Genomic DNA, 16,171 nt, shown 5'->3' with positions numbered 1-16,171 from the left:
CCTGTTATTCAGTATATATTCTTTTAAAGAAAATCTGGGTACTAGGCTCTGGCAATAGCAGTTTTTTTAAAAAAAATAATAATAATATGGGGAATTCAGGAAACATGAATAACACTAGGAGTTGGAAACTATGTTAAATGGGCTTTTTGATTGAATTTCCATTGTTTTTTTCCCTCCCTTTTCTTTCTTGTAAAGATTTGCTGTCATACAACTAGGAATTATGTCATTGGGGAAAAAAATAGCCTGATCAAATATTAATACAACAAGGACAAGGAATCAGATCTAGATTGTAGATCTTAAATATTTTAAAAATCTGAAAATCTCAAAAGATTAAAAACCTTAATGCATGAATTGATTAGTTTTGTTTTCTCACATTTTTAACTATCTTAAATCAATTTTTTAAAGAAAAAAAATCTAGTGGTTTTTATTTGCAGCATATGGTGAAGAAAAACGTTTACATCTGTGCAAAAATGAAAGAGAAAAAGAACATGCAATGAAGAACAATAGATTATTCAATCTCATTTTGGTAAGGATGTATAAATGAAAAATTAAAGAAATGAACTGCAAATAATAATGTAACATTTAAAGACAAATGCAAAATGCTTCAGTTAGAAAACAGAAATCAAATGCAAACATATACTGTAGAATACATAGCTTGCCAGTAGTACTTATGAAAAACATTCTTGGAACTGTAATCAGACATTAATTATACATCAGTAGTATCGTATTTCTTGAAAAAAAAACCATGTAGGATTATAGATTTTAAGGATTGGGAAAAATTGGAATAAGTTTAGGGAAAGGCAACAAGGATAATTGGGGGATTAGACAGAAAGCCGTCTGAAGAGATACTGTAGGGCAGGGGTCTTCAAACTTGGTCCTTTTATGACTTGTGGACTTCAACTCCCAGAATTCCTCAGCCAGAGTGCCTGGCTGAGGAATTCTGGGAGTCGTAGTCCACAAGTCATAAAAGGGCCAAGTTTGAAGATCCTTGCTGTAGAGGGTGAATGGGGTAAATCTCAATATTAGAGAGGAAAAGACTGAGGAGAGACCATATAACAAATTTTGAATACTTGAAGGAATGTCATCCAGACGAAGGTCAAGGTTGTCTTGTCTTGTCTTGTTCTACCTTACATTTTACCTTATCCTTATCATTCTAAAATATGTGGATTCAACTGGAAACTAGACAGCCATCTCTCTGGAATGTTTTGCTGTGAATTCTTGCATGGAATAGCAAAAATTCCTCTAAGATCGAAACAGCCTCTTCTTCTATGATTCAAACCTAATTGTCTCCCAATTCTATTATTATAAATATTCAGATATAGCCTACTACATGGAGACAGAGCTCCAAGAATCCAGATTATGACATCTACTGATTCCACTTTAGTTCTGTGGAGAAGCAAACTAATACTTTACAATTCTTACTGAGGACAACTCAGCTCTAAGGTTGCCCAGATGAAGAGAAATTCTTTTCCCATTGTAAGTTTGAGACAATATTCTTATCCATCACATTTATCTAGGGTTTTAAAATGTCAGTAGAGAAGTTTTCAATCATTGAACAGCCTTCCCTAATATTTGGAACATTTTGTGACATAAGACAACAGAGCAGGTTACATTTTTTTCTAAAAAAAAACAAAAACCTTGCATTACTCTTCTGCAGAACCCATGCAGATTAATCTGGTTTTCTTTTTTTCCCCTTTTTTTTAAAGGTTACAGAAAGGGAAATTGCCTACAAAGGGTCATATTAAAACAAAGGATAAGAATTACCATAGGAAATATTGGGAGCTCTGTGAACAGCCTTAGGAAATAATAGGAGCTGAGAAAAGATTACTGCCCTGAATAGACTCCATTGAAATCAGTGGAAGCTCTACAGGGAATAAAGCATGGAATGGATTCTGAAAGGAAGCAGAAGGGGCCAAAAATATTGAAATGAGTTTGTGTTGCCCTTGCTGCCAAATGATTTTAAATTTCCTTCCTATTAAAATAGTCTATTGCAAACATCAATGTATCTTCTATTCTGTTTCTCTTCTTCAGTAAATGCTAGCCAAAGAGGCATTTTGTGTAGTGGTTAAGGCACCAGATTAAAAACCGGAAGACCGTGAGTTCTAGTTCTGTCTAAGGCACAAAGCCAGTTGGGTACCTCGGGCCAGTCACTTCCTCTCAGCCCTAGGAAGGAGGCAATGGCAAACTACTACTGAAAAACCTTGCCAAGAAAACTGCAGGGACTACTTCAGGCAGTCACCTACCATAGAATTGGACATGACTGAATGAAAGAACAAAAATATTAGATGCATTGGAAAATGTGAGGTGAGGCTGGAATAAATGACACCTGAGGTTGGAAGGGTGAGCTCTGGAGTGATCTCCCTCTGAGGCTGAATGTGGATTGTGAATGATGGTAGCTGGGAAAAGAATGAGAGGGTAATATAATCGGAGTGTAATCATTCAAGATCCTGAACTAGCAACTGTCCTTCCAGTTCCACATTGCCATTCGTTCTCAGAGGGTCTGTCTTCTAATCCCTAATCCATTTCCCCATGCCCAGGTCTATTATTCCAATGACCTGCCTGCCATATCCTTTAGGATGGTTCTACTGATCACTGCAACATAACAATTCACATCAAGTATGTAAAAATCTGTATATAGGTTTTCTTGTTCCTAGAAGACAGACATGTCTGGAAGTAACTGTTTGTTCCCAGATAATGTGTGTGTGTGTGTGTGTGTGTGTGTGTGTACATGCTGAATGTATACATATTTTGTAGACAGGAAGGATATTTTTATGATTATCTATTACTTTGGCTGTCTATGTATTGAATCCAGAATTCTGACAATCCCAAGACATAGATCAGACCAAGAAATCAACTCCATAATAAGAGGAAAACCACTATTATTAGGATTGGATATAGTAAAGAATCTTGCAACTCTTGATCATGATTGTGGCATTACTTATTATTTACTACCATGTTACCTCACGGTCGTCATCTGTCAGATCACCTACATTTTCAACTATGATAGATTTTATCATATTTCCTAAGTAAGCAATATCCACCTGTTCTTTAAGAAAATCACTATATGGCATGGAAAACTATTGCCTTACAGGTACAAGCCCCATGCATTACGAATGAATCTGGGCCCGCATAATTTTAGTAACATTCCACATTTGTGTCAGAAATCTAGCAAGCCATGGAGAAATTATCACCCAAATTTAAGGATTCTAAAATATCCAAAAATAAAAAAATCATATGAAGGGATTGGTATTTTATGCATTCTATGTCCATTTACCAAGAGCAATACGCTCATTTTGTATTCATATAACCACTGTAAATGTCTCCTATTGCTTTGCCACATTAATTTTTTCCAAATGAATGGCTCAGTTGTCACTCATCTTTAATGCTTCTTGACCTCCTTTTTTTTAATTAATGCGCATTCAGCAGAACAGAAGGCATCTGCAGAGAGCTAAAAAAAAAAAAAGCGAATTCAAGCAGAGATTTTACTTGATTGTTTCTTCAATTAAGAGCTTCAGCCTCCTTTACCTAGGCCAGACATGTCAAACACAAGGCCCAGGGGCCGGATGCGGTCTGTGAAGTGGTTTCATATGGCCCGCGAAGCCATCCTGGAAACAGTGAGGGAACGGCCTCCATTGCCTTGGCCCTGGCCCAGGCTGGCTGGGAGCCAATGTACAATTTTGTGGTGGCCATCTATGCTGAAATACATTCAGTCTTAGCTCCACAAGACCGTCCGGAAACAGCAAGGAACCAGCCCCTGCCGCGTCGGCCCCGCCCCCTGGGTGCATGCTGGGGAGGTGTCACCCTTTGTGAAGAATGAAGAAATGGACCATGCCTTGGCATTTGCCCCGGTCCCACCCCCTTCTGCCAGAGACCCTCAGATCTGTCCCACTCCTGCCCAGGCTCCCACAGGCACCCTTGACGTGAACGATGAAGAGCTGGCCATGCCCACCCAGTAGGCCACACCCACTCCATCCACGCCCACCCAGTAGGCCACACCCACTCTGGCTACACCCACCCAGCCCCCCGAGGGCAACCGCAATGCTGATGCGGCCCTCAATGAAATTGAGTTTGACACCCCTGACCTAGGCAATGCTTCTGTTAAGGAGATTTTCTTTACTCTTTATATCAGCCAAGATTATTTTTTTTCTCCTAGATTTCAATAGAGCCCCTATTCAGCCAACTCACAGAGATAACCTATTGATAGAGATGGATGGTAATTTTGAGGCAAAGGTTCAGAAATTGCTTTTTAAAACCCCCACTGCTGAATTTTCCTTCCCTAACTTCTCTTTTCAACTACACTAACTCCCACTGTGGCCAAGGGAAAGCAACAAACTGCACCCCCTGTTGTGCCAACAGATCTGATCTGGAAGCTCTTGACCTTGCATGGATTCTCAATTACTTGTTAAGACTATTTGCCTCTTCTTTTTGAAAGTAGCAGCAGCTCCTGGACCATCACCGGTGCCTTACAGCCTCTTTTGGCTGCCCTTCTCAGTGACCCAATAACCGTGTCACTATGGAAGGTGCACAAGTCTACCCTTGCTTAGAAATTTTAAGGAAAGTAGCTAAATAATTTAAGAAGTCATTTAAATGCAAAACTGAATCCAGCTTCTTTGGTCATTTGCATTCACTTATTTTCTTACATTGTCTCAAAAGTTATAATAATAATAATAATAATAATAATAATAATAATAATAATAATAATAATAATAATAATAATAATAATAATAATAAAGTTGGAAGGGACCTTGGAGGTCATCTAGTCCAACCCCCTGCTCAGGCAGGAAATCATATACCATTTCAGACAAACGGCTGTCCAGTCTCTTCTTAAAAACTTCCAGTGTTGGAACATTCACCGCTTCTGGAGGCAGGTTGTTCCACTGGTTAATTGTTCTAACTGTCAGGAAGTTTCTCCTTAGTTCTAGGTTGCTTCTCTCCTTGATCAGTTTCCATCTGTTGCTTCATGTCCTGCCTTCAGGTGCTTCGGAGGATAGCTTGACTCCCTCTTCTTTGTGGCAGCCCCTGAGATATTGGAACACTGCTATCATGTCACCCCTCGTCCTTCTCTTCATTAAACTAGACATACCCAATTCCAGAAGTTGCCAGTAGCTTCCTTCTCATCCCTTCCCTGTTGCACTTCCCTTTTTTAGACATGAACAGAAGATGTGAATCACTGAAATGCAGCCTGGGTGTTTGACAACTTGACCAAAAGACACCTTGCAGAAAGGAAAACAGAATCACTTTTTTGGGGGAAAAAATCACTTTGCTGACTGAAGAAACTATACACAGGTAGCTCTCAACTTACAACCGTTTGTTTAGTGACCGTTCAAAGTTAAAACAGCACTGAAAAAAGCGACTTATGACCGTTTTTCAAACTTATGATGTAGCAGCATCCCCACGGTCATGTGATCAAAATTCAGATGCTTGGCAACTGATTCATATTTATGACGGTCGCAGTGTCTCATGTGAGGGGGGCATGTGATCACCTTTTCCCACCTTCTGACAAGCAAAGTCAATAGGGAAGCCAGATTCACTTAACAACCGGGTCACGAACAACTGCAGTGACTCACTTAACAACTGTGGCAAGAAACGTGGTAAAATGGGGGGCAAAAGCCACTTAATAAATGCTTTGCTTAGTAACAGAAATGTTGGGCTCAATTGTGCTCGTTAAGCCGAGGACTACCGGTATTGCATATCTTATTCCCAAACAGATGTCATCACACCAAACTAGAGTCCTGAGGGTCTAACTAAATCTTGTGCTCTGGCTGGCTAAGTGCTTGTTGGACTAGTTATGGATTCCACAACATCTTCAGTAGGAAGTCATTTAGTGCAAAGGGGCAAAAGATTAAATGGAGAAATAAATGTTGGGATAATGTTACGTGCAGCTAGTGTTCTCTGAAAACATTCAGCCCTGAAGATCAGTTAGTTAAATCACACTGCCCTAGATATTTGTGAACAATCTTTTTTTGCAATGGAGAAATAATATTGTATTTCCCTCAAGAATGACTGAGGATAAACAAATTGAAAAACTCTTACGTCACTTAACCATCATTGATAGTATTTTGTAATTCTTTCCGCAGGGGATTGGACTAGAAGACCGCCAAGGTCCCTTCCAATTCTGTTATTCAAATTAATCAGCTGGCTTAAAATATACTTTGAATTTCTTACACATCAGCATTAAGTTTATTTATTTATTTAGCATATGGCAAAAAACATTTAAGACTTCGCTGTTTTGCACCGATAGTAAACTGGATTATTTCACAGTAACACTGCCTGTGTTACTGACAAAACCTTGCCATGCATACCTAATTATTATTTAAATAATTTTATTTCCTAGCTACACCTTATATGTGTGTCTCTAATAAAATGTTCCAGATAAGAGTCAGCAACTTTTATATAATATAAAAAGGGAAGTGGGGAATATTATTTTAATTTTGTATCATTTTTTAATTTCTTTTCTATTGTGTTATTTCCTGTAAGTTGCCTTGAGTTACCTGTGAGCTAGTAGGCGGCAATATAAATTTTCCAAATAAAATAAATATCCTTAAATCTCCTGCAAACGTGTGGACAGCAATCTCAAAAATCAGCCACAATATTGAAATGAGATGGTCAGAGGTTTTGGACATGTAAAATGGTTTTTGGTAACTTTTGGGAAGACTATTGGCTGGGCAACGAGTACATCAGCCTGTTTTTAAGAAGAGACTGGACGGCCATTTGTCTGAAATGGTATAGGGTTTCCTGCCTGAGCAGGGGGTTGGACCTGATGACCTCCAAGGTCCCTTCCAACTTTATTATTATTATTATATTATTGTTGTTGTTGTTGTTGTTAGTTATTGTTTGGTTATTGTTATTGTTATTATTAAATGGTACTTAGTTACATACTAAAATTAGGGATTTATGGAGATAATGCAGGCAGCTTGCTGAGTTTTCTTATAAGAAAAATGACAGATCGACCTTAGAAGACAGCACAAATGTACACTGAAGAGGACAGTGATATGAGCCTTCCTTTAATGCTCAGCTAAATTGTAATGTTCTTCACTGGAACACCTTATATGATAAGGTTTGGCGGATGTCTACAATAATGCTAAAATCTATACAAATGTACTGCAACCTTCAGAATACGTTCTAATTCTACAATTCAAAAATTGCAGATTTCTGTACATCCACACGTTTTTTCCAAACTATTTCTTCTGTAAGCATGACTTTTTATTGAACCTCAAATTGGTATGGTGTTTTGCTCTGATTGTAGTTAATATCTTCTGCTTCTTTATAAAAATAATTATTTACATGGCAGAGACATTTCGCTTTTTCCCCGTCTTGTCTCACCTCTCACAAAAAGGCCTAAGCTATTGCATACGAATCTTTTCTTATGCTATGAAATACAATTAAACAGAATCATCCTTTTGAGCTCCACTAAAGTATTGCAAAAGTTAGAGCATCTGCATTCACAGGAAAGAGTTGCCCTATAATTTTCGTCCTTGACTGTGGAAGTTGCAGTGCTTCTCAGGGTTTTTAGAAGCATCTTCCACATTCTTCAATGTGAGACACAAAAGACAAGTATAGAAGTATACGCTGCAGGATACTCAACACAATTTAAGCAGCAGCTAATGAACGAAGAAAGGAAGAGACGGGTACATGCTTAGTAGACTTTCTGTGGGAATTTTATTCTATGGGATATATTCTATGGATTTTCCAAAGACTCTGAAATTATATGAAAAGGATCAGGGAAACAAATGACATGGAGATGATGATGATGCATTAGATTTAAAGAAGACAGGATTCCTGCACGATTTGAAACCATTATGATTAAATATCAATCATTACCTATCAGCATGTCCTACCTCACAGATTATGAAAAGAAAATGAGATATCTTTTACCATGAACTTCCAGAAGGTAGGGTGTGTGTGTGTGTGTGTGTGTGTATACACACACACACACACACACACAAGCAAAACTTTCTGAAGGCTGCTAAGTGATCAATATTGAACTTTTTTTTTTCAGTCCGAGGTTATAAATCTGCTTTCCCTCAAATACCTCCACTAGATAACACTTTGGCACTTACATAGCAGCTTACATATTATCACCCTTTAATAATAAAATGGTTATCACAACCTATGCACATTATCTTTTTTTTTTGTTCAAAATATTTTACAAAGTAAAGATACAATAATATTTTCTTTCAAAAATATGTTAAGTGAAAGGAAAAGCAATTTTTTTTAGCTCATGATCTGGTAGGCAACACTTGGGTTTTAATATGGATTTAAAAGACATTTACAACCTTTGATGTGACTTTTACATTTTTTTTTATTTAATCCATGGAAAGCTGGAGCCAGATAATACCACCAATCTTATTTTTTTCATATATTAACAGTAATGACATTTTAAGAAAACCAAAGCCAGGCTGCAATTTAAAAAAAAAAATAGCCATAATTTATTATCTTAACTTTTAATCATGTTTTTCCTGTGCCTGGGGTATGTTTAAGGTATTACTAATGAGGTTTCTTCTGGAAGTGTACGATGGGTGTTTTAATCTGAACTTTGGGAGAATATTACCATTTGAAGCATATATTTGCTTACCTTCTTTACCCAAGATAGTCCGAAAAGCTTTATTCTGTGACAAAACTTTATCGTAGAATTCCACCCCACCTCTAGCAAAACTGGGAGAAATGGAAGCTGCCTTTCTGTCTGTCCTATAATCGAATGCCTGGCTTACGGTATCATATAACAGACAATAGCCCATCAGCCCAACTGCCACAACTGCCATGTTGTAAATGCTTCGAAGTAGTACTGGAGCATAATATAAACCCAAGACCTGCTTTACAGTTACTCCAGAAATATAGGACCCAGCCAGACAAATGGGACCAAGTGTTGCACATATCAGAGGCCTATTTTGTTGCAAATCAATGATCTCTCTTGCAATGGCAAACTTCTGAGCCTCTGGAGAAAGTGTCAAGGCATCCTTCAAGGCCAGGCCCTCTGGGCTTGTCCAGTCCACTTTCTTGCCTCTAAGGTGAACACCTATCTTGGTAATCTGCTGTTCGCCACCGGATCTATTACTGAAATGATATGGGATGCCCACCATGCAGCCTTTGGCTCTCCATGGTAGACCAGCGCTTACAGGGTGCAATGTGCAAGTCTTAATGGCATCGTAACGATCTGCTGATTTCACTTTGACATCCTGGAGGATGTTATAGAACAGGTTCTGCAAGTCTTCTGAAAGCTCCAATGGCTTTCCATGGTTCCAAGCCTGATATAGTGATTTGAACAACTCCTTTGAGAAGACGTGGAAAGTCAAGTTGGCACCAAACAATCCAGCACAAGAAATGGACAAAAAAGCAGTCCTGTGTTTCTCCATTATAGAGACTGCCTTCCATAGAGAATGAAATGCCATGTTCAACTTCCAGCCAGATTCTGTTCAAGAAGGAATATATCTGCACAAAAAGAAAAATCTTAGTGATTAAGTGGAATTACGTTAAACCAGACATGTTAAACACAAGGCCCGGGGGCCGGATGCGGCCCGCGAAGTGGTTTCATATGGCCCGCAAAGCCATCCTGGAAACAGTGAGGGAACGGCCCCCGCTGCCTTGCCCCTGGCCCAGGCCGGCCGGGAGCCAATGTACAATTTTGTGGTGGCCATCTATGCTGAAATGCATTCAGTCTTAGCTCCACAAGGCCATCTAGAAACAGTGAGGAACCATCCCGCTATGTCGGCTCTGCCCCCTGGGTGCATGCTGGGGAGGTGTCACCCTTTGTGAGGAATGAAGAAATGGACCATGCCTTGGCGCTTGCCCCGGTCCCACCCCCTTCTGCCAGAGACCCTCAGATCTGTCCCACTCCTGCCCAGGCCCCCACAGGCCCCCTTGACGCGAACGATGTAGAGCTGGCCAGGCCCACCCAGTAGGCCACACACACTCCATCCACGCCCACCCAGTAGGCTGCACCCACCCTGGCCACAGCCCCCCAGCCCCCCGAGGGCAACCGCAATGCTGATGCGGCCCTCAGTGAAATTGAGTTTGACACCCCTGCTTTAAACGGATAGAGCAATAACACTGTATTCAATAACCAGAAAGGAACTGCAGGAGTATAGTAATGAAGCACAACTTTTCATGCTGTTACCAAAGCCACATTTTTTCCAACAGCAAAGAGGGCATGCATACATGTGCATAAGGAAACAGCCTGAAGCAGCTTTTGGAGCAGAATTTGGAAAAAGATATGGCTAGAAAAAGGCATGGGCTAAAAGAGGGGCTTCATAATTACCCTGACATATAGCCTTAATCTCCTATTTATATTATAATTTTGTACAGATAGTCTTTGACTTATGACCACAGTTGGGACCAGAATTTCTTTGCTAAGCCAGGTGGTTATTAAGTGAATTGTGCTCAACTTTACAATCCTTTTTCCACAATTGTTAAAAAAATCACTGCACAATTCTTAAGTGAATCGCTTAAGCAAATCCAATTTCCTCCATTGATTTTGCTTGTCAGAAGCCAGTTGGGGAGGTCACAGATAGTGATTACATAACCCCAGGGTGCTGCAACCATCAAATACACACTGGTTGCCAAGCACCCAAGTTCTGATCACATGACCATAGGGATGCTGCAGCGGTCATAGATAGTTATAAGTCAATTTTTTCAATGCTATTGTAACTTCAAACAGTTGCTAAATGAATGATTGTAAGTCAAGGACTACTTATATAATGATGATTCAAGACAGCTGTCCAAATCAGTCAGGGATGGAAAATGTTTTACCTTGATATAGTCACAACTGGAATGCAGATGCTCTTATATATGCAATTTACAATGAGAGGCAAATTCCCATTCCATGATGATCAGAAAGCAGTGTCTCTGTGTATCTGTGAAGGTAACTTCTGATGGACTGCAATGAAAGCAGAGAATTGAAACGCTTTGTGTACAAGCTGTTCTCTGGGAACAACAATGGAAGGCAAGTCAATTGCCCAAAAACATGTCTAGTTTGTGCTTACAAACACAAATTATAGTCACAGAAAGCCAAGAGAATTACTTCCTTTTCTAGATGCATAGTCTATACTGTATAGATGTGATTATTAAAGTTAATATAACTGGAATTAGTGGAATAGTGATAAAAAAATGGATTCTGATTCCACTTGACAGTCAGCCATTAAAATATTAATGTTGGGTTAATTTCTTATTTTACAATTTATGCCTCACATGGTTGTGTTTATAAGCAATGCCCTGAATCATCAAAAGACTCTCTCTCTCTCTCTCTCCCTCCCTCTCCCTCTCCCTATATATGTATGTGTGTGTGTGTGTATACAACACACATACATGCAAATAATTACTATTCATTCTCAATTTTACCTTTTTGTTAGAGAAGCTAATCTGACAGGCATTATTCTATTGCATTTGTTGAGTTCTTTCTCTATCAGTCTTACCATTCTTTTCAGCCCTGTGTTTTTGACTAGTTTTTTTAAATTAAATTGATCATCGTGATGAGAAAAAGCAATACAAAGGGCAGCTGCACTACAGATGACTCTTTCTGAATAGCAATATAGTAAAGTAAGTAGATAAATCACAGGATCAATTAGTCAAAGAAGGTCAGAAGAAATACAATTCATTGGGGCATTGCCACCACAGCAAGGAAGCTGCTTCACTTTCTGTTCAAATACCAAGCAACAATAAGTTTAAAATAGCTTAAAAGCCTTAAAGCACATACATATATCTGTACAATGCTGCAACGATGCATAAAGTATGTCAGCCTCAACCCTTTTTTTTTTTTTTTCCTTTTTGGCTAGAACAGCAACTCTGGGCTAATTCCAGATCGCATAACTAGTCTGTAGTTCATAGACTGATAGCACAATTCAAGGACCTCCTTATTGAAATAAACTTTGCATTTAATTATCGTGTACTTTATTCATATTTCACCCTCTTTGGCTTTGTAAGTCACTATACAACTCTTGACTGGGAATCGGGCGGCATAAATTATAAAAATTATTATCCTCAACTCAATATAAAGCATTGTACCGCCATTAAGAACCCCATTCAGAGCTAATTTCCAGTCCATTCCACCCATCAGATAGATAGATAGATAGATAGATAGATAGATAGATAGATAGATAGATAACCTTTGTTATTTTTTATTGTGGGCACAATGGCACACATTAAAAATGAAATTTAGTTCCTTGCTCTCAAAGTGTACACATACATAACACACATTTAAACATACTATATACAACATATGTATAGATCAAGCTTTTCCCTTTCTAAATATCCGACTTTATACAGAACACAGAAAAGGCCTTTCACTTTGGCTTACCCTATCGCCTCCCAATTGGGTTATTTATCGTTTAATCTGAAAACCAAGACGCGTACACATAATATACCTAGGCGGGCACGGAAAGACTCGGTTCCTACATTAGCGTGCAATTCAACGGAGAGGAACTGCCCAGAATCCCGCTTTTACCTTTCAATAGCCTCTGCGCCAGGAGGAGAGGTGGGGGGGAAACAACACGTGAAAGCCATAAAGCAGGTGAGCTGCCGCAAAAACCGAGTGCCGCAACGCAGAGAGGGACTGACGTCATGGCAGAAGCTCGGAGTTGCTATGGCGACGAGGAAGTCTTTATATTCTGGCGCAAGGTCACTTCTTGCTCCGGGGCTTTCTCTAGTTCGGGGGTGGGGAACGTGGGGGGGGGGCTTTTATGACTTTTATGATTCTGGGAGTTGAAGTCCACAAGTCGTAAAAGGGCCCTCGTTCCCCACCTCTGCTCTTAGTAGGACTTTGCGTTGCTTTTGTTGTTTTTTTTCTTTCTCCGCTCAGAGCTCGTTTTCTGGCTCCTAAGACCCAGCCTTCGGAAACTTAAAGTGAGGAGTCAGACAGACCTAAAACCTAGTAGTGCAGTGTTTCTCAACCTTGACAATTTCCCAGAATTCCACAGCCAGCATTGCTGGCTGTGGAATTCTGGGAGTTGAAGTCCACATGCCTTAAAATTGTCAAGGTTGAGAAACACTGTAGTAGTGTCTTCTGGAGAAAGAAAGAATGAGGATGAGGATGGGAGGAAGAAAGGAAAAAACTGCGTCTGCGAATATCATTTAGGACCACTGGTGTCTTTTAGGTGGAAACCACCTCTGACAGTTCCCAGAGATTCCTGCACTTTAAATTTATTTCCTGTCTGGGGATTCCTATCTACACACCATCCGTAATGATCTGCAAACATATGTTATATTTAATATAATTGTGTCTTAGAGGTGAAGGGAGCCAAAGGCAGCTGTTAAGTTGGCAGGGAATGTGGCTTGGGGAAAAAAATGGCCTGCCCTTGCCTACTCTGGACAGCTGTGGAAATGGCCAGATGCCTTGGAGGGAGTAAAGGACTCTTATAGCACAGAAAGGCTGGAATGAGACTCCCTTGCTGGAGGGATCGTAAGAGGAAGTCCCACCCAAAGAGTCCTTGGCAAGCCCATCGATTTTGTATTTTCACTAGCTATGTGATTAGTATTTTATATTGGAAATGGGAATGATCCAGGGTCCTTGCTATATTGCAACTAGATCATGTCATCGAACATTGGAGTGTGTGTGTGTGTGTTTGCATGCTGCTTTGAGTTACAGCTGCGGATACAGTTCTCTACACTTGCTGTTAAGACAGAAGTTCTGCTGCTGTGTTTTTAAAATATTCAAAAGCAAACAATGGAATCATCTTTTCAATGTTGTTTTAATCAAGGAAAAAACAAGATAAATGTATGCTTTCTCTGCACTTCCTATCTCTTTTAAAGTATTGTTTTGGATTATATATCAAAATGCTTCAGCATATGCACATACACACAACCACACTGGCTGTGTTTACTCACTTGGGCTGAGCCAAAAAATGATTTGCTTGGCTTTAGTATAGTGTGTGTGTGTGTGTGTGTATAGATGGGTAGATAGATTGATTTTGTGGTTTGTAAACCATGGATTTCTCTCCCCTACTTCATAATTAACACTAATCCCAGAGCACTGTAGCAATATATATGGAACTGACCAGTATATCTAACCAATAGCACATTTTTCATAATAATCCAAGAGTCGCATGGTGCTCTCTTATCATGGTTGATATTTTGCTTTGTTTTTAAATGTTTATTGGCATTGTTGTATAATATTCTAATGTGAAAGAGGATTGCTAACTAAGAAAATGCAGATGATTTAAGTTACAAAGTGATGCATGTATTTATTTTTTTATTAGATCAGAGCAAATTGGTTACTATTTTTGGAACTGTTGCATTTGTGGTTTGAGGCTTAAATGGCAGGGGTTTACTTGAGAAGGCATTTGGCCCCCTTAACATTGTTTTCTCCCCCTACCCAACTCTTTGCAATCATATGCAGCATTAATACTTGGCAAGGATCACCTCCTTCCCCTTCTTGATCTGATCATTGCTTTCTGAATAATCCCCTATTGGGGATTATTAAAAATGGCAGCTAGTCACCACTCCATCCTCTTTCTTATTCTGCCTTTGCCACAATTTGTTTTCAAAAGGGGGTACAAAGATTAAAACTTCATCTGGCTACAGTGCAGATGGAGCAGCAAGGCCATCCCAGAAGAAAAGGTGGAAATGGAATAGAATAAATGAAAAGGTAGGATGAATGCAGGAGTTCCTGCCAATGAGAAACCATAACTCCAGAGGAAATTCAGCAAAACCGCCTTTGCAGTGTTTCTTCTGAGACTGAAAGCAAGTTAATAATTAATCAGCTCAGTGCTCCAAATCCCATGGAAATCACATCATTGGGACCGGTGCCACTTCTAGAAAGAGATTTGAATGGAGAAGAATGGAAAGATTGGTAACTTAGATGAATTATTTCATTACTTAACAAAATTTAAAACCAAGTTTTGTTGTAATATCAGTGTATGATGGTTTGTTTGCCTAAGTTCTGGTACCTTAACTTTTTGGACAAACATATTTACAACAGATTTTTACTGTTCTGCAATGGAAGTAAGTGAAACTAAAATCTAGGACTGTTTTTCCCCCCCACAGAGGCAACTGTGGAGAAAAAACAGACCTGGATTTTAGTTTCAGATGTTTCTGTGCATGAGGATAATCATCATCATTTATTTCCCACCACCTATAGCCTCATGTTCTGAACATGTAGGTATCATATAGCCATTACATTTACAAATAAATTTCTTGTAAAGTTATCTCATCTAGTAGCAATGACAATTTCTGACTGCAAAAGGTTTTATGATTTGGGAATGAGTACCTGAAAATATTATTACAATTTACTTTTAGATTAGCCTGCTAGATGGTGCTATAGGACATATTCTGAATTAATTCCAATTTAACAATTTATTGTGCTTCATTGGAAGCAAACTAAAAGTAAAATTATACATGATTTTCATTTGTTTCAATTCTAGGTTTTTTTTAACACAATACTTTGTTTCCTGTCAAATTGGAATGATGGAATGGAAAAAATGCTTGTGTACAAGGTATTTTTTCCCAACTGTTCCATTTCTTTAGAATAATGCTTAATTCATTTCTTTGAATATTTTAAAATATACTTTCACAGTAGTGATGGGATAAGGAAATTGAATACAGAAGGATTTCATTTTTCCCATTCTCCCCCTTTCCTATAGAATGAAAATTAGAACATCTGTTTGGTCTCATGATTAAGGCACCTGGCTAGAAACCAGAAGACCATGAGTTCTAGTCCTACCTTTGGCATGAAAACTGGTTCGGTGGCTTTGAGCCAGCCATTCTCTCTCACCCAACACATCTCATGATTGATTCATTGATTGATTTAATATGCTGTCCATCTCACTATTCAAAGAGACTCTGAGGGGATTAAATATAGTAAAAATAGAGATATAAAAGGAATTAGAAATATAAAAACAGTTTAAAATTGCAAAAGGTTAAATATAGAGTAAACACTACAAGCTCAAAGTGGAGTGGAGATGGTGCATTTTCTGTCACTGCACCAACTACCTCCCGCCTGCAGCTTCCCTATCAAGGGCCCACACCAACTTCCTGAAGGTCAGAAAGGTAGGGGCAGATCTCATCTCCCATGACAAGATTTTCCAAAAGGTCCGTGGCAGAAAAGGCTCTTCTCTAGATCCCACAGTTGAAATTCCTTGGCTGATGGAGTCTGTATAGGCCAGGGGTAGGCACCCTTGGCTCTTTTATGTTCCAATATCTCAGGGGTTGCCATAAAGAAGAGGGAGTCAAGCTATTCTCCAAA

General features: G+C 39.1%; 1 protein-coding gene across 1 annotated transcript; it reads right to left on the bottom strand.

Annotated features, from left to right (window-relative positions):
* Positions 1-8,301: 8,301 nt before the first annotated feature.
* On the bottom strand, positions 8,302-10,864 carry TMEM177 (transmembrane protein 177). Its single transcript, XM_015824488.1, has 2 exons — positions 10,747-10,864; positions 8,302-9,429 (listed from the first exon to the last, which is right to left on the bottom strand). The coding sequence occupies exon 2, from the start codon at positions 9,387-9,389 to the stop codon at positions 8,445-8,447; it is 945 nt and encodes a 314-aa protein (XP_015679974.1). The 5' UTR covers positions 9,390-9,429; positions 10,747-10,864; the 3' UTR covers positions 8,302-8,444.
* Between the last annotated feature and the right edge of the window lie 5,307 nt (positions 10,865-16,171).

This window comes from Protobothrops mucrosquamatus, unplaced genomic scaffold, assembly GCF_001527695.2.
Source record: "Protobothrops mucrosquamatus isolate PMUCROS unplaced genomic scaffold, P.Mucros_1.0 scaffold2255, whole genome shotgun sequence".
In the NCBI taxonomy this organism is placed as follows: domain Eukaryota; kingdom Metazoa; phylum Chordata; class Lepidosauria; order Squamata; family Viperidae; genus Protobothrops; species Protobothrops mucrosquamatus.
This window is presented reverse-complemented; position numbering and strand designations above follow the sequence as displayed.

Bases quoted from the DNA above. Each gene is read 5' to 3' on its own strand.
- TMEM177 (XM_015824488.1), bottom strand. From the start codon at position 9,389: ATGGCATTTCATTCTCTATGGAAGGCAGTCTCTATAATGGAGAAACAC.